Source organism: Pempheris klunzingeri, chromosome 9, assembly GCF_042242105.1.
Source record: "Pempheris klunzingeri isolate RE-2024b chromosome 9, fPemKlu1.hap1, whole genome shotgun sequence".
Lineage (NCBI taxonomy): Eukaryota > Metazoa > Chordata > Actinopteri > Acropomatiformes > Pempheridae > Pempheris > Pempheris klunzingeri.
This window is the reverse complement of record NC_092020.1, coordinates 2,214,104-2,237,543: the sequence shown is the minus strand read 5'-3', so window position 1 is coordinate 2,237,543 and position 23,440 is coordinate 2,214,104. Positions and strand designations below refer to the sequence as shown.

The window sequence follows — 23,440 nt, the reverse complement described above, 5'->3', positions numbered from 1 at the left end:
TTTTCGGTTTAGGCAGCGAAGCGTCTTAAGACTGTACATAAACCATGTCACTGAAAAATGTGATACTGATGTTGACAGAAGAGTTAACATCTGTACTCATGATTTATGCTCAAGCTTCTGATGAACACAAAGAGGTGCACTTGGTTCAAGTGTTACAAGTCAACACACACGATCTGTTAGTTGTTGTAAGCGAGCGAGGGTTTGCGGGACGCCGTGTAGAAAAACCTCTCTTCCGTTCTGCCGCTCTTTCTTCAAAGAGCAACATCCAACAAAACAAAAAAGCCAGAAAATAATTTTTAAAATTGCTCTCGGTGGTTCAGATTTGAGAATAATATGATTCACCATGACAATCCTCTGCTTCTACAGAGTCGATGACGTCTTGGGCTTTCTCTGGCGTAACTGCTCAGGAGCGAAATTGCCACAGAAAGCAAAATGATTATTTTGAACACACATCACTGGATTGTTCTTAGTGCTTCTGGCTGGTCTCTTTTGGGAGTCTTTTCAAATGAAATGTGTTTTGGGGAACCTGCTGAGCCTGGGACCGGTGAGAACAAAGCCAACTAGAGCAGAAAGTGCCACTCTTTGACACTCAGCCAGTGAGACTTCAACCAGAAACACTGCGCACGGCACTAAATGTATATAGTCGGCATGAAATGGACTAAATGGCTCTCTGTTACATCTGCAATTAAACAAGAAATAGTCTGCAGTGTTACATTATTCAGGAATGTTATTCAGGGTGCATAAGCACATACTGTACTTGTGCCACTGGAGACACTGAGGTCATGTCATGTTTTTTCACCATAAATGCAACTTATTCAAGACCGCGATGAACGATCGTTGACTGATGAGCTCAAAGATTTAAATCCATCCTGTCTTTGCTTCTATTTTCAGAGCCTGCTTACGGGAATGGAACAAATGGACAAGGGTGTCAGTATTTGAATGGGCAACTGTAAAACATTTTCACTTAAAATACTTAAAAAAATATGTTTGAACTGTTAAAGAAGCCCATTATGATGTGTTTGACTTAGTTATGAACTTTCCCATACATTATACAGCTCCTGATTCCATTGATGAAAGTCAGATACTCTCTTAGGAAATCCTTTGCATTTCTAAAAACCCATCAAAGTTTAACTAAATTATTATCTGATGATACAATATCTTAAATGGCTTCTGCACCTAGAGTGACAGAATATATACCACCCATAATGAGTCAAAATGTTTTGACAAATCTACTTCTCCCTTCAGGACAGGCTTGTGCTCGTGGCTATTTTTAATCCTCACAACAGATCATTTATAGGAGACAGAAATGCAGCGATCGATCCGTAAGCGTAAGAACAGATAATCTGAACAAATAATCCAGACAAAAATATTCAAGTTGTGTTTCTCTTATCTTGTTCAGCCAGAGAATTATAATCACTATTGAATATATAAACTATAAACTATATAATCACCTTGGACAAAGGAGTCTGATGAATGAATGTGCATGAACATGTTTATGCAAAGTTTCTACAAAGTTCTACTGGAGTACAATCTACCTAAAACTGTGGAAAGTACCCAGTACAACAGGAACACTAGTTATTTGGTTTGCCCTCACAAGCGTTTTCACTAATTCTTCTTGGAACTGTGAGGATGAATACAGACATTTTTAATAGCCATGTATTTTTATCATTAGTTTGAACGAAAAAGTTACAAAAATGTTAGTGACAAAAATGTTATTTCTGTATTTGACAATGTTATTGGCTAAATGTAATTACAAGGCTATAAAATTTAGGTTTGATCACCTATATGAAGTTATGTTGAATTAAAACTCTGACACACAGACACCTGAATTAGTTTACTTGAATCTTCAATGAATGCACAACAGCATAACAAAGGAACTAAAATAATGCAAAGTTGTGAAAAACCAAAAAAAAATCAGACATGGAAAAGAAAAGAAAAAGAAAGAAACCAAAATTTATAAGAGCCTTTTTTTGTTTGACCACTCAGTAATGTGAATCATGCTTGAAATTGTATGATTGTGCTTTTTAAAAGAAGAAGCTCTTCAGGTTTTAATACAGTTTCACAAGAATCTAACAGATGTTATAAGTTACCATACTGTTCAGGTACTTTCCATTAGCTTCCATTATACTTTTATTCCACTGTATTTCAGAGGCAAATATTGTACTAGTGATGTGTCGGTCGCGAATGATCCGGTTCTTAGAGCCGGCTCTTTGAAGTGAACGACAGGAGCCGGCTCCTGATTGGGAGCCGATCCGATCGGGAGCCGATATGTTTCACTCTCAGCTCTCATCTCTCCCCCTCACTGGAGTGAGGGGGAGAGATGAGAGTGTGAGAGAGCACTGCTACATAGTCAGAGACTGCAGGCAGGACAGGTGAGAAACATGAGCGACAGAAAACGTAGTAAAATTTGGACACATTTTAATATAATTGATAGTTGGAGGGCAGAGTGCAGACTTTGCAAAATTAAAATTTCATATCAGGCTCCACAAACAACCTGCACAGACATGTGTGTACTGTTCACCCATCAATTCAGTTAGAGGAGAAAAGACAAGCAAGGGAACCTGCTGTTAATGAAGGTGTCAGTGTGTCTGCTGCTCCTACATTATCTACAGTATCATCCAGGACAACACCACAGCCACCAAGACCTACAGCCCAGAGCTCTATGAGCCAGGAAAACTAAATAATTTAAAATTAATAAAGCAATACAAATAATACATATTCTATATAATGTGTTTTTTACATTAGTAATTCATTTTACACATAATTTGGCAATAAATGTATTGAAGCAACAAAAAAATCTGAGGAGCCACTTGGGAGCCGAAAGAGCCAGCTCTTTTTTAGGGAGCCGAGCCAAAAGAACCAGCTCTCTAAAAAGAGCTGAAATTCCCATCACTATATTGTACATTTTAATTATTCTTCCTGTACTTGCTACCCAAACCATGCTATGCAAGTAAGCTCTTGTTGCTTTGCAGACATGAACATCTTAAAGGAATGATGCATTGTTGTTAATAAAACTATTCAACAGAATATAAAACAGTACAAATTATCCCACTAAAACCAGCTACAACATCGAAACCTTACAAAAGACATAGACAATATAACTTTGAAAGTTGCAATTGTGATGCATGGCATGTACATTTGTACTTTTACATACACCTTTAATGATAATAACGCTCCTGTATACTTAAGCGCAGGACATTTACTTGTAAGTGAGTATTTTACTTTGCTGTACTGTTCCAAAAAGGATGTGGACATACCCTCACTGGCTATCAAATTGCAAATTGTGGGCAGCCCTTGCACTAAACATTACAAACAAAGGAGTTACACATAAACAAAGTTGCTGATTTCTTTGACATTTTACGGAAATCAACTCGGGGCTCATGTTTCTTCCAAAAATACATGTCATTTCTGCAGGACATAAACCACAGATGGATGACCGCAGCCACAAACTAAGTCATAATCTCGCGATACTTGCGGCGTCAAACCTCGTCATGTGACAGTCCCATGATCCTATGCGGAAGACGGGATTTCAAGAGTGGCAACACAACACAGACTGGAAACACGCTAACAGTAACCGGTTATATCTCCCATTATTTAATTTAATCTTTATCCCTCCTCCCATCAGCCCAGCAATGGACGGAGGTGTCAGAGCATCGTCAGACGCCGCGGCCGGGCCTCCGCCTTATTTTAGAGGGTGAGAAAACAACCGGCTACTTTAACTGAACGGCTAACATTAGCTAAGCTAGCTAGCGTCTTAGCCTGCTCTATTAGCCTCTGTGTTTGTGCAGTGGCCTCAGAAGCTCCTCAGAATACCCCTGTGCTGTCTGATGCTGAACATGTGCCAAAGTTTACAACAGACTTTTATTTGATGTGGCGTAAGCCTTGAACACAACATTAATCTTCGCCGAGGGACATCCACACGTCAGTAGTCAGCATGTTAAGAGTCCCGCTGCTCCTCAGCTGTAAGGTCGTCGTCTTGTTTTTTTTGTTTTTTTTTATCCCGGCTGACTCATGAAGTTGTTCTCTTCCGCAGAAATGAGAGCTCCCTGGTTTCAGCCCTCAAGACACTGCTGTTCTTCACTATCCTGATGGTCACGCTGCCCATCGGACTCTACTTCGCATCAAAGGCGTACATTTTTGAGGGTAAGGTTTGTCCTCGACCCTCACACGGTTTGTTTTGTGTCACTAATTTAGATGATGGAAGGACTGAGGCTCTCACTGCCCTCTTCACCATGGCTCCAGTCTTTGTTCCTGATCAAAGCTTCACACAGGACCCAGAGCCTGACTTATTTCCCTCAGCTCTTTAGGCTAAAACTGATATTGACACTGGAGGGTTTGAAAAAATCAATTTGTCTTTCAGCATAACTGCGTGAAAAAGAAATACACGTGTCAGTGCTTTCTGCGAGAAATATTGTGTGTCAAATGCCCCAAAAACACTAAAAATGTATTGGCCAACTTATGTTCCAGTACATTACATTTGAGAATGATTCATTATTCCTTCTTTCATTGCGGATGCAAGATGTTTTTAAAAAATCAAGACATTTATACACCGAACTGTATCCTCTGATGGGTCAAACAATTACAGCATATTTACTTTAGTTTTTATTACATGTTCTTTTTTTTAAAAACTTTTTTAGAAAATTATGTATTATGATACATATATTGATATGGTACAATTTCTTGATATTAAATTGACAAACCATATCCATTGTGGTAAATCTAAGAAAATTCAGGTATTTAACTACATTTATTGGTGCACAAAAATCATGTAAATCCAATTCTCATTGGTTTATAATCATAATGCCCTCAAATGGGGGTTAGGCAGCAAAGTAGAAACAGTACAGAAACTCCCTGATGCTAAACAGTTTTTCCTCATCTCAAATGATAATCATATCACCCACCTCTCCTCTTATTTAACTCTAACAAGCTGTAGGCATCCTGACTAAGTTTCCCTCCGCTATCGGCACCGTGATGCAGCTGCTTGTTACCACCGTTGACTCTTCTCCACCCCTTTTTCCCAGGTTCGATGAAGATGTCGAGCTCTGACAGCTACTTCTACGCGGCCATTGTCGCAGTGCTCGCTGTGCATGTGGTTTTGGCTTTGTTTGTTTATGTGGCCTGGAACGAAGGCACGACGCCTAAAGGGAAGGGCAAACACGATTAAGGCACGTCCTTATCAGCTCGTAAGGCTGGAGGAGACGGACAGGCACGGGCACGGATCCACAGCCCCCCAACCATGGGCTCCAGCACCAAACATGGCACCATCTACCAACCAGTCTGTTAGGGGATCTGGTATGCGCTTAGGCTTTAACACAAGGTTAAAGCAAAAAAACAACATTGTTGTTCCCTGGCATGGGGGAGTGGAGGCTGTTGGGTGTGTTTTTTTTGTTGTTTTTTTTTCACCAGCCTCAGCAGGCCCGCTTTTTGACTTTTTTTTGTTCTCTGAAAATGTCACTTTTGTGGATGGAGGATGGCCCTTATTTTTAAGAGGCTTTGTTATAAGCTGCCATTTGGCTAAGTGCTCTAAGTCCCTTCGTCATGTAGGAAAACATCTTGGGTTTCGGATGATGCGTGCGTATGCAACACATGCACACACATGCACACACACTCTATGTACTTGTGTATGTATGAAGGATTTGTTTTCGAAATACATCTGTGAGAGTTTCTGTGACCAAATTGATCATTCTGTCCTCAAATTTCCCTTCTTATCTGCGTCCATTTAAAGATGATTCTTTAACTTCAATATAAATCCATAACATGCTTAACTTTCAGGCTATATTTTGGATCAAAATCTTCATGATGTCCTGTCCTTAAAATAATCAGACTCATCCGTTTTGTCCTCGTAAACGAGTGTGTTTCTCTCTGTTTTTAAGTGTTTGTGAACTGTAGTTCAGTGATATTTTGGAACTTTGAATTAGAAAAGCAAGATCGAGCTGTATTTAAAGGAATGTTTTGTATGGAAGATGTTTGGTGATATCAGGATGTAGGTGTACATGAAGTCGCTGTGATGCAGATGAGTGTTGACTTGCTCAAATAAATTTGGAAGATTGTAACTTTGCAGCTGTTTCACACATTATTAACGGTTGCGTTTCACTAAAACAAAGCAGATTTTTGATTTTGCTGAGATAGTTTCTTATTGTGCATGAAATGCTTGCACAATGTATAACTGTAGTTATTCCCTATGAAGCTTGCAGTAATCTAATGATTTAGACAAAATATTGTGCAAAGAAAATGTGTTTTCATGTAGATGTAAAGATGGATGTAGATGGCCTTAAAGTCTCCTTCATGCCATCTTTTTAAAATGTATATGATAGTATAATAGGCACTCTAAGGTTCTAGATTAAAATCAGTGTTTTAAGCCTGCCACATCAAAAATATCAAGATTTCTTGTTTTGTTTGAGAAGATACTTGAAGATTTTTTTTTTAAATGTGGTCTGTGCGCGTGATAAACAAGCCGTATCACACAAGTGGCCGTGACTTCCCCTACCATCTGTTGTGTAAGTGACATCAAACCAGAATGTGTGCACTGAGATGCATGTTTGTGCACATTTATTTACTGAGGGGCTTTTTTTCCTGAGAAATGTCAGCTTAATTTTATTCCTGCTAGGTCAAAATCAGAGCTTCCGTTGGAAAGCACAGACCGCCAGTATGTAGTCTTTGTGTGGCTGTTTGTCATCAATAGATACATTGGTTATAGTATTTATCCCAGAAGCAAGTACTGTCACAAATACTGTCACAGTAGTAACAAGCCTGACATGCTAAAACAAAATGCTTTCACAAAAACCATTAAAAATTTATGATCTCATTAATCTTCTTTTTAAACAGAATGCATATAAAGACATTTTATTTTGAGTGCACAGAGGGAAAAAAATCTCTTTCTTAATTGATTACCCTGATTTTTTTTTCCAGGCCTAATTGATTGTCGTGAAAAGAATCAATTAAGTCGCCATAACAGCAAAAGTCTGCAGTTTCTCAAACGTTAATGAGTTTCTTTATCGACGTTTGCAGGGTGTATCAGCTGTCACATGGTGGCAGCAAACAATCACTATGTTCCCACAGACCAGGCAACATGGGAGCTAAGACATGAACTGACAGATGCCAAGCCATAATGACGTTTTCTGCCTCAGAAACCATGTGAGCAGCTGATTTCCGTTCATTTTCTGTGTGCTGTGTGAGTCTCTATTGCTCCCACATTGTATTCTGCAGAGCTTGGTGTCGGAGCTGCGCCGTCTGCGTTGAGTTTAACAAGGCTGGTGTTTGTGATGAGGTGACAGGCCTGCAAGCAATCAGACTGATTCAGTCAGCAAACATCAGAAGCCCTGTTTTCCTTTTGGCTGATATTTCATAAGCTTACCCTTGCAGCAACACAAAGTTGGTGCAAGGGCAGGCTTTGCTTCTGGCGCTTTGTCATTTATCACACATTAGCAGGTTGGGTGCATGGTGTCAGTGTGAAGAAAAACAGGCCAAAGAGCGCTGAACACTTACTTGAGTCTGGGATTTAATTAAAACACTACAGCATCACTCCTTGATGATTTTATTCTGTGTGTGCTGCCTGTCCTAGAATATAATCCACAATCAGCTCTGACTCTTTGTACGCGCATGGCCTCATTTAACAGATCAGACAGATAGGAACGGTATAGGAATGCATCATAACAGCTGCTGGCTATACTTAGATATTTACCATTAAGATGTAAATGGAACCAAAAAGATAAGCTGCATGTCAGTGTTTCAGTAAAAGTGAAGGGAGAGGGCAGTAGAGCACTGTGCTACAGCTGGTGGACAACAATGTGAAGGCACCACGGGGAAGAAACAAAATAAAGTGATGGAATAACTCATCTAGAGACATAAAATTATATCCGCCATTAAAAATAACGAAGGCAGCGCTTTATTGAGTTAGTCTGTGCTGTTATTTCCCATGGAACTCTGCTTAATATAATTACTTTCCTGAGCAGAGAAGAAACAACAGCACCAGGACATTAAATTACATTACAATTATCCCAACCATGTAAAATATCTGTCACGGCATATAGAGGTGTAAACATAAAGTATGCAGTGATTGGTTAGATTTTTTATGAAGATCTGTTGAAACTGAATGTATTCTTTTGATGGCCTACAATTAAAGATACCACACTGCATATTGAAGTGTATCTTTAGTTCAGCACCATAGACTATAAAAGCATTGCTTTAATTGTGTTTTATTTGTGTAAGTGTTTTTGCTGCGGTGTTTTTCCCAGTTTTTAGGGACTATACAAAAATTATTAGGGGGGTGGGTGAGGGTTGAGAAATGGGGGAGGTTAACTGTGTTCCAAGGGTAGTCCAAGGCAATACAGGAAGGTGTTTAGTGACTGAGGATGATCTGTCCAGAGAGCACGTGATTTGTCACTGCAGGTCCCACCTTCACTTCATAACAAATGAAATGTGTCACTTAAAGTGTCACTGACAGCTCTAGGTTAAGAAATACATGATGGCTGGAATACTCAGTACTGCCGCATCATTTTGTTGTGTTCGACATCGCCTTTGCTAATCCTACTCCTGATGTGCAGGTTGGTGGCTGTGTGAAAATTATTATTTGAGTAAGAGGCAAAATTAATTTTTATCAATATAGTGTTTCATCGTTTGTATTTGTGGGGGGGGTGTTACAATTTTTCTCTTCAAGGAGAGCATCCAAAGGAAATATGAATAACACTGGTGAGGGCCTTCCTGTTAAGTGAGACATAATGTAGTTTATATTAAAAAAAAAAAATCTAATTTTAAGAAATCGCCGACTTTAACTGTGATTCAGTCGACTGTGTGCAGACTTAACATTTGTATCTATACATGGTTTATTGAAATATGCTCTATGCTTTCATAAAATGTGCTACACAACGACTTATGATATGATGCTCTGACCCTCTGATGCACCTACAATTGAAAATGTTGGCCTTGCACTAAAAAGGATTTCATTTCAAAGTGCTGGATATCCATCTATGCCCATAACTCATATCTGTTCATCTGTCAGCGTTTCACATGCGACCCTTTTCTCAGAGATAATAATTTTATTATATTTCAAGATGATTTATGTCTCAAAATAACTTTGAGTAACCTTCCTGTTTTATTTTCATTTGTAAAAGTAGATGTGACATTTTTAGAATCAGACACTATTCTGGTTTTCTTACTGATTTATGGAGCCATACATCATAAATAACACTCCTCACTGTTTTGTCCATATTGTTTCTGGCACCACAACACACTAAAGCAGAGAACACTCTGCCCAGACTAAACTCAGTCATAATTCACATTTACAGCTGAGCCCTTTTTCCCCCGCAGAAATTGCATTCGTTTGTTTTTAATACGTTTAAGTAAAGATATTTGTTCTTCCCTTGACTTATCGAGCATTGACGCACCAGTCAAAAGGTATGAGAGAGCCTCTTTGTCATTACTGTGCTATGTCATTATTTTAACATTTCCATACCAGAAGGTGTCTGTGTGCCGTGCTTTACTGGCAGAGACGAGTTTAAGATGTGCACATGTGGGATGCCCGGACAGCAAATACTTTACACATGACATGTTTATTCCCGCTCAAGCACGTCAGTTTTTACAGGTTGAAATGTTTGTGTGGAGACAGTAATGACTCAAACTACACCCTCATTTCAGAGATTCAGTGTTTCAAAGAAGCATGGCTGCAGAGCTACACTATATATAATACGTTAGAGACACTGCGTGTAGAAACTAGACATTACAAATATTGTCATTTCTTAGTTTATCTTGATTTATTTGTTTCAAGATTATGGACTAACAGCTGTAACACATGTTCAAGTGAAATGGTTCCCCTTTTCTGAAAGAGACTTGAAATCATAATTTGCAAACTTAAGACAGATTTATTTGAAGCGGTTTTACAAATATGGTTGTCACCAAGTGCTTTACAGAAAAACAAACGACACAAACACAGATATAAACAAGGATAAACAAGACAATGTGCTCATGATTGTACATGCTGGCTTTTGCTATAAAAAGAGAGAGAACAAATGTGGGAACTCCTGAGACCAGTGCAGTTTCATCTGAGGCATGTCCTGGAACTACGTACAGTATTTCCAGTGTCCCATGTGTTGTCAGGTATTGCACAACTTCTCTCTTCAAGTCTAAGCAAGTGAACTATGCTTGATGGTGACCTCAAAACAGTTAAAAGGAAGTTAAATTTAACTATTCACCCTATCTGATTTCCTCAAATGAGGTCAGAGCAGCGCCGAGCAAGTTTCTGCCCTGGATTCTGTTCCCAAAGTTTGAGCAACTTTATACATGGAGTTGGGTTAATTCACATTCGTCACTCATAGAAAAAAAAGCAGATACGCTGAATGTAAACCCTGAGCAGATGGTTGCTTTTGTTAATTTTGTTTTTGTGATTTTTCTCAGTGACAATAGTGAATAGTGGAAAGATTCACACCATACACAAATCAATAAAAGACAAACCCAAAACAGGCAACAGATGTGTGTTGCCACAAATGGCATACCATAATGCTAAAGGCTAATGTGAAATCCAATTAAGTTTTTTAAATGGAAAAAAAAGCAGCTATGGGTCAGTGGAGGTCTAAGTTAATTAGAAATGTGATTATTGAACCGCATCAATCTTTACACATTACTGTACAAGTGCAGCTTCCCCGTGTGCCCTATAAATGTCACTCCCTTCTAAGTTGGAATGAGTAAAACCAGTGCGATCTTAAAGAGAGGACTCAGTTCAGCATGTTTGAATGCTTCCAAACAACATACGATCCCCTCACAGCAATTTAAGACCCCTCAGAGAAACATAAACCTCCTCATATCTTCAGATCGTCTATTCTAGTCTTGTTGTTGCTGTGCTTGGCACTGCGGCCAGGCCTGGCCTGCGTAGGTGACCCAGGGGCTGATCCTGCTCCCTTCTTTCCTTTCAGGTCACATTCCTCTGGCTTGCTGCTGCTCCTTTCCACCGCCAAGTTGTCCTTATTCTGTTTGTAGGCCGCCTTGCTGTGGTAAGGGTGGAAGGACGAGTCCGTGCCGTCAGACAAAGGGGAGAGGTTGTAGCCGGGCACGGGCGGGTAGGCCGGCTGGACTTGGTGGTGCCCGTGGAAGTAGTCGTCGTAACTCGGCGCAAACGGCACAGGGGCCTCGTTGGGCTCCTCGGGGTTACACTCAGAGGACTTTTGACCTCTCCTGAAGGTGATGCCCTGCCGGCACTTAGTGAAGCCCAGGTGGTAGACCTCTACGAGGTTGAGGAGCAGAGACACGCTGGCCACCCCCAGCATGAAGATGATGAAGATAGTTTTCTCCGTGGGGCGGGATATGTAGCAGTTTACCACATTGGGGCAGGGTGGTCTGTCACATGTGTACATGGGCTTGAGCTCAAAGCCATACAAGAGGTATTGAGCCACAATAAAGCCCACCTCAAACAGAGTCTTAAAGACCACATTGAAGACATACGTGCGCAAGAGCTCCCCCTGCAGGCGCACTCGCCCTTTATCGTCCCTCACCAGAGCCTTTTTGTGCTTAGCGTCCGCAATAAGGGCCTGCTTGTCTGAATGATGTGCGTGATCCTTGGCTTTCTGCTTGTCCTCCATCCGCACCAGATGGAGTATGTGTCCCAGGTAGATCAACGTGGGCGTGGACACAAAGATGATCTGCAGCACCCAAAAGCGGACGTGGGAGATGGGGAAAGTGATGTCATAGCACACGTTCTCACAACCAGGCTGCTTGGTGTCACAAGTGAAGCCCGACTGCTCGTCGCCCCACACCTTCTCTGTCGCAGCACTCAGTATCAGGATCCGGAAGATGAACAGGACGGTGAGCCACACCTTCCCCACCACGGTAGAGTGCTCCTGGGCTTTTTCTAAAAGCTTTCCCAGCAGGTTCCAGTCCCCCATGGCTGTGTGAGCTCAGATCTGGGGCTGGAGGTACAAAAACAACCAAAGTGTATAGACTTGTCCACAAACAAAAAAAATATGAAAAGACTAAAATAAAACTAATCTAGAGGTTAAAATAAGCCTTGGTGTTCCTGATGGCTACAAACTCTCTTAATACGTCTTCAGCAGAGCTCACACCAATTGAGTCTCTTGGGAGCCAAGCTGCTACTCGAGTGGGAGACTCTGCTGCTGGTAGCAGGTAGTGGCCTTTTCCACGTGGACGCAGGCAGGATTATATTTACTTTAGGAGGGTATATATTTGGCAAGTGTGGACAGGAGGGAAGGCATGAAGGTTCCAGTCATGATTCTGCGGCTCCTGGCCTTCATGGCCCGAGCCGCAGCAACATGATCTACGCGCGGTGAAATCAAACACCAGACAGATGTGGTGGAAGTGTGAATCAGAGACAGTTGAGTAATGCCAGTACTGTCAGCTCTGGCAACACATAATGTTATAAATATATTCTCCTTCTGATGAATGTGCTGCACAGTAGCACGGCAGCAAATTCACGGTATGTTACTGTGAGGGAGAAGGAATTCTGATAACTGCTAAAATGTTATTACGCTCTCAATATCAAACCCCTCACACGATGTAAGATAATAATATAATGAACATTATTAGAAAAAGATGGTGGTTTTCTCAAGAGAAAACCTGCATCTCCTAACATTGTGTTCTCATACAAGACAGACTGTAAACAAACGGCAGCCTTTGACCACAATGTGTCAGAAAGTTAAGGTTTAAGTTCACAAGTAATCACATAGAATCACATTTACGGATGAACCCACCTTGTCAGCTTATACATCCCGTGTGGTGAAGCCCTGCTGGTCTTCGAGGGTCCATGAGGCCGCCTGCTTCACTGACAGGCCTCAGTGCAGAGCTGGTCTTCGGGCCCCCCAGCAATGCCCTTGAATGGACAGGAAAAGTGGACTTGTGCTGGCCACAACCTCTGTTCCGCACCGACAAACTCACTTGCCCTGTCTTTTGTTTTCAAGTACAGCTCGGGCAGGAATCAGGATCCCGGCCCCGGGGTCTTCCACTGACCACAACACACACACGTAACCTGCTGGACGCACTCTCGACCATGTCCGGCCTGCCCTCTCTCAACCCCCACCCTCCCCCCTCCATGGTTAAATTTGGCACAGGACACACTCTCTAATGTAAACTATTAAAGCCCCTTCACTCGCTTGTTACAGTGAGTGACAGGGCAGCTGGCCAATGATGTTGTCTGCTAAGTCTGTCTGCACACAAGTGCTTCTGGGGGTCTAAATATAGCACAAGGGTCTCTCCTATCATGGGGGGGTGGGATGATTTGGAGATGAGTGGCCATTTGCATCGAGTTACAAATCATAGTGACAGTTTCAACACGTCAGCCTTTAAGTGTTCAAAAGGAAAATACTGTCTATGTGATCACTACCGTCCTTCGACAGATCTCATTATTTTGGTACGAAAGAAACCCGATAGAACAAACAAGTCTGCCAAATAACAAATGACGTCAAATTATCAGACAGTTTATTTCTTTATATTACATAATGTACACATATAGTTTCAACCCATATTACATATTTACTGGATTGTTTACCCGGATGTGAATTGATATATGTACATTTGGGCATAAATGTCAACACTAGGGTTTTTGAATGCACTACAACGTGAAGAACTTTATAATAGAACAGTTGTATAAACAGATACCAGCGTATAGGACATTAAATTTTCAGGACTAGGATGAGAGATACTGAATTAAACACAACGCAAGGTAATATTAAAGAAAGCAAGTGCAGACAGTGATAGGTCTTTGTTAAAAAGTAGGTCAAACTCAAACATTTTTCGGAAACAAAAAGCATCACCTCAAACAGAAGCTACAATGAAGGAAGTAGGCAGTATTCACAAGTGAATTCATATGTACAGTTCCAAAACCTTCTTTGGTTTTCTAGCACCAACCCAGATATTAGCCTACTTCCATAGCATTGTGCTAATTTAAATAGTAGTTACAGCTGTCTGACAAGTTTAGTAAAATCCCCCCCGCCCCGCCGCCCCATTAGCCTTTACATATAGATAATAAATAAATGAATGAAATAACTAAAACTGCCCAATAAAATCCAAGCATACTGTTATTGGCTTGAAGTAAATATTACATTACCTAGCTTTAACTTAGACTGGAATTAAATATAGACACATTACACATTAACAATATAACTGATAAAAAGTTCACTTTCTATCCAGCATTTTACTCTCTACGGTAATCGTTGCTCCATTAAAGGACCATACCGGTGTTTTTGCACATTTTGGCTGATTTGGCTAAAACTAAATAAAACTGGATAGATTTCAAAGCTTTTTTAGTTTTTAATGTTTTATGTTTAATGAAAGCTGCCCGTTTCCTTTAACTGAAGTAAAGCATGAAAATTGATTAATCAAGACTTGATATAACTTTCTTAACTAGGTGAACCTGTCATCCTTTTCAAATGAATGTTTTCTTGCTGGGGATGACTTTCATACATCAGAATTTGTAAATACAGCTGCGTGGAAGCTAACCAGCACACCAACCTACCACACCAGCAGGATTTCCAAACAAATCCATAATTCGAACTGTATCTAAATCTAACAAATAGATTTGAGCTTTAGCTCTACGTCGGCTACGATGTAGTGAATGGGCTAAAACATGCAAAAACACCGGTATGGTCCTTTAACCTTCACTACTGGCTCCAAATAGTTTAGACAAGTTCCGACAGCAACTAGTGTTAGTTAAACCAATAAAGAAAAAAGAAAAAACGGATGAATCAATAAGCGATTGGCTGAATGATACTTAAATCAATGGTCTAAATATGTATGCTGACAATGATCAAATATACAGTATATGCAACATTAATGCAGAGCAGCATGCTCCATGAACATGTGTGATTACTGTAGATTAGTTCAAAGGGAACAGGAGAGGCTGGGTCTCAGAAAGCAGAACACCTTTCACCCTTCTCACTTGGGTTCTTTTTGGTCACAGTGAACTTAGACTTGAGAGAATGGTCTGCTATCAGCTGATTGATTTCATTTTGCCTATAAGAGGACAATCTTTGGCTTATCCAAGCTACTTTGGACTCTTCGTCAGAGCCCCCGAAGCACCGTTTGCAGGCCCTGGCTACGAGGTATACCACCTCAGCCAGGTTAAGCAGCACGCACACTCCAGACACTGCCAGCATGAACACAGTAAATATGGTCTTTTCTGTGGGTCTGGACACAAAACAGTCCACTGTGTTGGGGCATGGGTACGAGTCACACTTTACCAAACGCACCATCTTAAAGTCAGGGTAGATCAAGTAGAAGATGTAGAGAAAAGCCACCTCGAAGATTATTCTGAAGATGATACTGATCATGTAAGTCCACCACAGAGCTCCGGTGATCTGAAACTTCTGGTTCTTGATGTGTTCCAGCTCCTTGGGGCTGCTGCGGCCCGACCTCTTCAGGAGCTTCTTGTCGATGTGGCGTCGGTGGGCCACATGCATGGCCACCAGCAGGGCGGGGGTGGACACCAGGATGAGCTGGAGCGCCCACAGGCGGATGTGCGAGATGGGGAAGAACTGGTCGTAGCAGACGCTGTTGCAGCCGGGCTGCTGGGTGTTGCAGGTGAAGCCGGACTTCTCATCTCCCCAAACGCTCTCAGCAGCAACCACCAGGACCAGGATACGGAAGATGAAGATGACGGAGAGCCAAACACGTCCGATGCCGGTAGAGTGCCTGTTTACGCCGCTGATCACGGCATAAAAGGTCCCCCAGTTCATTTTCGACTCCAGGTCTGCAAAGAACAAAGATTTTCAGTAAAGGTTACATGGACGTAGGTGAAACTATTTCTCTATCTTGAGGTCATTAATCTTCTAACTTGAGGTTATTAATCAAATAAAAAGTTAGGGAATCTTGGAAAAACTTAAAAGTAAAATAACCCAATTAAAGAACATTTAGCCTCTCATATGGAGCAAAGGTTTGTAGCAATGGTATCACTTAAAATAGCAAATAGTTGTCATCCACGACAACTTAGTAGTTAAGTAAAAGTCTAACTGTTGTAACATTAGTTTTTAGAGGTTTACCAGGCTCAGCCAGCGGTGCAAGCGGCGTAAGCAGCGCCGGGTCCAAAGATGACCATCTTGAGGTGTGGCCTGAGCATCAAGCTGGATTTGGCAGAGTAAGGAACAACAGAAAAGAATTGCCAAGTAGCCCGCTGGCCGTATAAAAGCAGGGGTGATGGCCTACCGCCGTGCACCGTCAAAAGACGCAACAGCGCAAGGCCAATTGCGAAACATTCGGCGAACCACGTGATTGACTCACCCTGTATTAATACTGTACTCCCAAACTGACCTACAGCCCAGTTGCAGACAGACTGCCAGCACATTTCTCCAAGGAACCAACCAGACATCCATCTCATTAAGAGATTTTTTTTTTTTTTAAGACAAGTGAGAGACCTCCATTGTTTGTAAGAAAGGCTATGGACTCGACCATATTTGTTGAATAAAAACTTGAAATGATCACACTGCTTAAAAGCTGACTCATACAAATATTACTACTGCAAAGGGTAATGATTATTTAAATAACATTTCATTTTTCATCATTTGTCTGGTCGAGTCAGTGGGGCATGTCAGCCATCACTCACAAAAAAATCTCACTGCACACTGAACGTTAGTATAAAACAGAATTAAATGATAGAACATGTATTTTACCTTCAGTTGTGGTGGTACACAAAAATGTGTACAAAGCGGGAAGAAATTAATTAAAATATTGTGCTTTTTAGCAAGCCAAAAGGCTGGATTGAGAACACCATGCGTTTGGAAAATGCTAATCATTCCTCCGCCACTAGCCACTGCCCTGCACCGTAGCAGTCATATGCTCTTATATAAACTATTTACATACAATGGCAGCCTTTATTGGGCTGCAACAAGACTCTTTAGAATTCAGATCAAACGCCTCGATTTCCGCCTACCCCGGGCAAAAGAAGGAATCTGTGTGGACACAAAAGGCCTCAGCCAGCCACATTATTTATTGTGCTTGGCAGGGCAGGGAAGTGAAGGAAGCTTTTGACCTGAGCCACTGTCATTGAGAGCACGGAGTCCCTAACAGGTCTGCAGATTCATCCGCAAAATACATGAGCTGTTCAACTATTAATGTAGTGCAAAGTAAAAGCCAAGCCTTCATGAAAATATAGTTTCTAAAAAGACTGATGTCAGACCAGTCCTTCTCAGTTCTTTAAGCTTATTTTTGGAACATCACCATGTAACATTTTTAAATGCTGGATGACTGTAAATTAGTTGAATATGTTGAATATATGAACATGATATTCATGTTTTGTGCCAGTTGCTGTTCTTACTGATGTTTTTACAGGCCAAATATCCAAACAACCTTCTGGCCAATGAGCACTTTTGCACATTTGTGAGTACATGACATATTTAATTTAGACAAAGAACAACAATTAAGCTAACTTGTCGTGTCTGAGCTCGTTCATAAGCATGTGAACAAACTACTGTATTAAATATAAAGGTGATGCAAACTCAATCCACATGCTCGCAGATTTTTATCATTTCAAATCAGATAATTAGATGCCTTCATAATTCTTTTATTCCTTCGTTGCCTCCATAACCATCTGAGATTTTAGTTTGTTCTGGTCAAACTCCTCCCTGTAACAGTAGAAACAATAATTTACAGTAACAACAAACTGACTGCAAGTGAAAACACAATACAGTCGTTTGTCATGTACTATCAGATGGCCTACAGACGTTCACTGTGGCATAAGCATTTCTGCGTCACTTATGACAAATGTAGTGGGAGCGTTTGGGTGGCCTGGTAATTCTTTGAATGAACTAAACCTCATTTATATTCTCTCTATAGAAGATACACTACTCAACAATACAGAGACACGGGGGCTTAGGAATGTAGAGAACACTTTTATTACAAAAGCAAAGACATACAGTATAGACTGTACATTCAAAATAATACACCTGCCATTAAACAACAACCCAATATTAACCAAGGAAACATGGCTCTAATAAGAATTATTATCAATAGGAAAGATACAGAAAAATGAAATGTCTACTGTATGTAGCATACAGACAAATCAAGTGTCACTTAATAGGGGGCAGGTAATCTCCCTGAACAGGCATCATCTATGAACTGGAATAATAACGATTACTTGAGACACACTGAGCAAGTATGGTATATATATATATATATATATATACAATATACAGAACTATGTCTTAAGGAGGAATATTCAATATAAAAATATGCTCCACCATTAGGTAGCCATGTCCCTATACATCATACATACATTATAGTTCTAAAAAAAACATTATTTTGTTTCACACTGCTTTTAATTTGCCGCTTTAAAGACCGTCACAGTTTGTTCAGCTCTAAAAGTAGAATTTATGTCAACAAAAGACTAAAACAGAAACTTTCCTGAGCTCCAGTGATGTTGTAGAAGACATTAGATTCACACTTGCGTTCACCAGACGTAGCTTTAACTGAACAAACTGCAATATTAGGCATGAAAATACACTAGAAAGCTGATAGAAACTCGTAAACATTCAAAATATTTTATCATTTATTTAAAAGGTCCTTGAGTTATCCTTGTACTGCCACTCACAGCAGTTTGTCAATATGCAACTGTGAACTTTTAGTCCACTGTATGTTGACTCAACTACACAAACGTGGATAATTATTTTTTTCATTTAAGAACTATTAAATGTCTCAGTGTTGGCAAATCCACACACTTCACTGCTCTCTGATTTACTTCTTGCTTTGAGTATAGCACGAGATGAGGTATTTCTCCCAGTCAGAGTCCTGTTTTCTCATTTTAAGTTGGACATTGCCTAAAATGCAAGACACAAGACTTTGCGTGAAAATGACAGTGGTGGCACTGAGGAAGACTTTGAATGAAAATGGGAACTGCTCTGGTTAGGACACAGGCTATACTGCCACCTACTGTAGATGCACAATTTAGGGTAAACAATTTCCAAACTCAACTTACTTCTTTTCATGAGGTTGACATTCTTCAACTTGTTATGTTTTGCATGTCCATTCTGGGCCAGTCTCAAAGACAGTGACGCACCCCTCCTAAAGTGAACATAGTAATACCACTGTACAGTTATGTTTCTGGGCAGCTGCCTATTATAGAGCATACATTCAGTCACTACACGACTTCTTAATTCAACAATATACAACATTTGAACAATGATAGCTGATAAAATCAAACAAAATGACACTTGTTGGTATAAGCAACATTAGATGTTTACATCTTAGTGACGACATCTCTCTGCTATTTCGACATTAAATTCAAAATTTACAGCTGAAAATTAATTGAGTGCACTTCAGTACCTCATGGCTCCAAGCTTTCCCTTTTCTAGAAACAGCTCGACTGTAACGCTGGGCCCCTGTGGGTAAAGTCTGGCATACAGCGTCCTGTTGTGCACCATTTCTTTGAACCAGCCCACTGCCTCCTCAGACCAGTCACTCCCATTCACAGGCGTCACCTGGGGGGTAGGAACCGGACAAAAAAAATACCATGAACTGAGATAATTCATTTCCTTTATCACTGTGTAAGATAAGCTGTGACTAATCATGTGGACAAACGCCAACACGGTACCTGAGACTACACTCTCATAGTAGAGCAGTTTATTAACTATTTCAGTGCAAGAGTGACAAGCTGCATGCCTGTCAATGAAAACCTTAAATTGCTCATCTGTGAGAGATTCATGTGGTAAAATCATGAAGTCAGTATTATCAACAGGGAACCACTCACGTTTGCAAGGGAGACCTGCAAAGCCTGAAGAGGTAGGACGGCCATTTCTGGGGTCAGCTCCTTGATGTTCCACAGTGACAGGCAGGCGATGTCACCGTGGTCCAGCCCCTTCACCTCCACCTTGATGGATATCTCAGTCCCAGCACCATCAGTGGCATTATTACCTGACATTCAAAAGACAGAGAGCAGGGCAGGTTAAGCTAAAAAAAAAAAAAAAAAAGCCAGTCAGTAATTGCCAAGTGGCTACATGCAAGCAAAGTGACACTGCTACCATCTAGAGGTATTCATTTGCAAAATCATTCTAATGCACAAAACTGGACCCACCTCCACTTACTCCACATATCTTCGTTACCTGAGCCCTGCACCATTGTTCTTGCTTTGGGAACCAACCCATTACTTGGGTTCCAATGTCTGGAATGCAGTTCTGCTCGGCATATGAGCTAATGGCTTCCCAGCTGCAGCAAATGAGAAAAATAATGATAACCAGAGACATGTGGATTATTAAAAAAAAAAAAAGGAAAAAAAAAAAAAATCTACAAAAGAAAGCTGTAATGAACAAAAAGCATAAGTGGCTCTTTAAGTTCTGTTTTTGTGATCAGGGAATCAGCGAGGGTTAAGAAAAGCTGAGAAAAAGCAGACAAGAGATTAGAATCCATGCTGAACAACTTACTCTGTGACAAGGGCCTGCAGCTTCATGATGGAGTCTGCATGTTGGATGTAGAAGTTGCCTGGGCTGGCAATATGAGACACCACAACTTCAGTCTCTTCAAACCTCCGGATCTCGAACTTGGGAATGGTCAAACTGATGATCGCTGGCATTCCTGCACCAGCAGATTTGCTCTCTTGTTTAGGGACTTTGCATGGCAGAGGTTTTTTTTCCCACTGGATGTTTACATGAGAATTAGCCACCTGAGACATTATATTTCGGCTGTCTTCGTTTTCCAAGGGGTTGGCTTCAGACTCCCCCTCTGCCACCTCTGTGAAGATGTCTCCAATGTCCCACAATTCCGTCTTTGTTGCGATCACACAAGTGTAGGTCAGAGAGCCACTTGATTCCACTCTTTTTACCCTGAAGACTGGGGCTTGGTTTTCAGTGTCTGCACGCGAGGTTTTCGGAGCTAGTGCATCGATCAGATCGTCTGTCACGACATGTTTGAATTGGTGGCTTTGAGTTTTGATGGTAGGCGACTTCGACTGTGGTGAACTTGATGTGTATGTACTGTTACTCCACTCCATGACAGTGACCTCAAGTGCACCCATGTTTTTAGCTTTTGCTCTGAGGAAGTGAAGCAGCTGAGAGGATGTTTGTTTTTGGTGTTGCACCTGGACATCTTCCGCATATCCCCAGCTAATTAGTGGTGCTATTTTCAATGGTTTCGGGTTACTGATCTGTGGGGGTATAGCTTGCATGGGAGGTAGCAGTATTGGTGGCCCTTCTGGGCTAATCTTGGGGCTCTGAATAATGGCAGGTGGAAAAATCACAGCATCTGGTGGGCGTTTCTCCTGAAAAACAACAGCATGTTCTGTTTCTTCAGCCTTTAAGTGAGAGGATAAGCTCGTATTTGCAACGGTGCTGTTGTAGCTGGATGAAATGTTGCATATCATGTTATCCGTCTGGACCGCTGCAGGCTGGGAGATGAAGAAATGTTTCAACTGCTGAAGGGACACTGTGGCTCCAAGGACCTGGACTGCTTTGGCTATGGAGCTGGCCATGAGCGAGTTTTGCAACATGGGCCCAAACTTGAGAACGTCTGTGATTAAGACCCCTCTGTCTCTAGGTGGCTGAAGTTGGTTTGTTCTTGCTCCATTTTTGACACAAACCTGTGGCTCTGTAAATCCGATAAAAGCATAAAGAGAGAGTGTTTTGTTAAAGGAAGTTACACAAAAAAAAAAATCTCTTCCAAATCGCACACTGAACCCCGACTTGCCAACTGTGAAGTCCTTCAGTAAAGCCGAGAGCTTGTCGATGGCTTGACATCTTGTATCCAAAGCCTTTGCGAGATCACTGAACGCTCTGGGGGGAAAAGACGAATTCAAGAAACCTTGAACCTCTTCATAGGCCTGCAGGAAAAGTGAAACAAGCTGTTGAATGCAGGCACGTCATTTCGGTTTATTCAAAAATACATGTAACAATTAGTGCTGTGCTTTTGTCAACTTAATAATTTACCAGAACATCCGCCAACACATAATGCCTCTAAGATGCCTGTTTTCTATAATTGCACTATAATTGAATGTATTTGGGTTATAGATTGCTGGTTTGACAAATTTTCCACTCTTTTCCTACATTTCATAGACATGATTAATTACTTGGAAGAATTAGGAATCTTTAATGGAAATATGCATTGAGTGTGGCTCCTACAACAATTAATTACATGTATGTTTCTGTCAGCTGCACTTTGGTGCATTAAAACCAAGCAAACTAAGCCAACTATGACCCCTGTGTGCCTGCTAGCTAGCTGAATTACTTTACAGATATTAACATAAACTTACCTTGTTGGTGAAGTTGAGAAGTTCTTGTTCAAGTGTATTCCGCGCATTTTCCAGCAAAAAAAGTCTATAAGTTAACTGCACTTTCTGTGAAATGATGGAGGGGTGTGGTTGGCGGAGGACGACCTGCTGCTGAGGAGTCATGGCCGACCTGGAGGAGCTAGCTGGAGGCTAACGTTAGCTTGCTAATTAGCCTCCTGATTAAGCTAGCTAGCTAAAATGTACGTGAGGTTGGCCGCTATTTCCGGACACGTTTCGTGAGCAGCTACAGGTGTCCGGCTCTGGAGGATGTGCAGCAGTTCTTCTCTTCACCTTCTCCTCCTGCTTGGTGGCTTCTTCTTCCCGCCGCGGTCGTCGGAGAGCTGCGTCCTAAGAGGAGGAACCGCGACCCGCCATGTTGGAAACTCAGGTTGGTCTTTGAGGCCCAAGTAGTTCCCTCACCTGAAGGAAAGGTGTCACGATAAAGTTCGCAGGTGTGCTGCTCTTTCTTCAGCTAATCTGTTATCTTAGTTATTATATATATTGTTATTTCTTAACAGCAGCCCCACTGCTTCCAGAACAGTGTGGACTAATGGACCTTTTAACAAGAGGCCTCATCCAGTGTGTGCAGTGGAGTGCAGTGGAATGCAGTGAGCTGCTAAAACTGCACCAAGAATAATTAAGAACAAACAAACAGATTCACAGTGCAGCTCTTGTGATGGAGAGAAACCATAAAGGAAACCATGACTCTTAAAGACCACATGATATCACCTGTACAGTCTAATGCTAACAGGAAGTAATCAAATGCTGTGATAATGATAATTTGACAGACCTGTTGATATTTGATTATTAATTATGAAATTTAATTGTGAATCCACAAAGCAAATCAGATCACTAGATCAGCCAGACAGTGTGTGTGTGTGTGTGAACAGATCACATTTTACACTCTTGTATTTACATATTAGATCTAGTGTTTATTTGTACCTGTCTTTATTCAGCCAAATTCCCAGTATATGGACACATACTTGGCCAATAAAGCTGAATACAGAAAACCGAGTACAATCCCATATTGATTTTATATTAGATCTAGTGTTTATTTGTACCTGTCTTTGTTCAGCCAAATTCCCTGTATGTGGACACATACTTGGCCAATAAAGCTGAATACAGAAAACAGTACAATCCCATATTGATTTTATATTAATATATTTTTAATACAGCTACTGCCAAGTCAGACCTTTTATGAATACAAGTTTGCACTGAATAATTCAAAGAAGTTTCCTATGTCCCGAATCTCTTGTTTCC

At 41.0% G+C, this 23,440-nt stretch overlaps 2 protein-coding genes and 1 pseudogene across 2 annotated transcripts; 1 reads left to right on the top strand and 2 right to left on the bottom strand.

The window, feature by feature from the left end:
- The first annotated feature begins 3,522 nt into the window (after nt 1–3,522).
- Nucleotides 3,523–6,053, top strand: vma21 (vacuolar ATPase assembly factor VMA21). The gene is made up of 3 exons (XM_070836776.1): nt 3,523–3,694; nt 4,034–4,143; nt 5,022–6,053. The coding sequence occupies exons 1-3, from the start codon at nt 3,633–3,635 to the stop codon at nt 5,162–5,164; spliced, it is 315 nt and encodes a 104-aa protein (XP_070692877.1). The 5' UTR covers nt 3,523–3,632; the 3' UTR covers nt 5,165–6,053.
- A 4,452-nt stretch (nt 6,054–10,505) lies between these two features.
- On the bottom strand, nt 10,506–12,916 carry LOC139206800 (gap junction alpha-3 protein-like). The gene is made up of 2 exons (XM_070836399.1): nt 12,693–12,916; nt 10,506–11,894 (listed from the first exon to the last, which is right to left on the bottom strand). Exon 2 carries the CDS (start codon nt 11,868–11,870, stop codon nt 10,791–10,793), a length of 1,080 nt encoding a protein of 359 aa, XP_070692500.1. The 5' UTR covers nt 11,871–11,894; nt 12,693–12,916; the 3' UTR covers nt 10,506–10,790.
- LOC139206799 (uncharacterized) lies at nt 12,873–22,303 on the bottom strand (annotated as a pseudogene).
- Nucleotides 22,304–23,440: the final 1,137 nt, after the last annotated feature.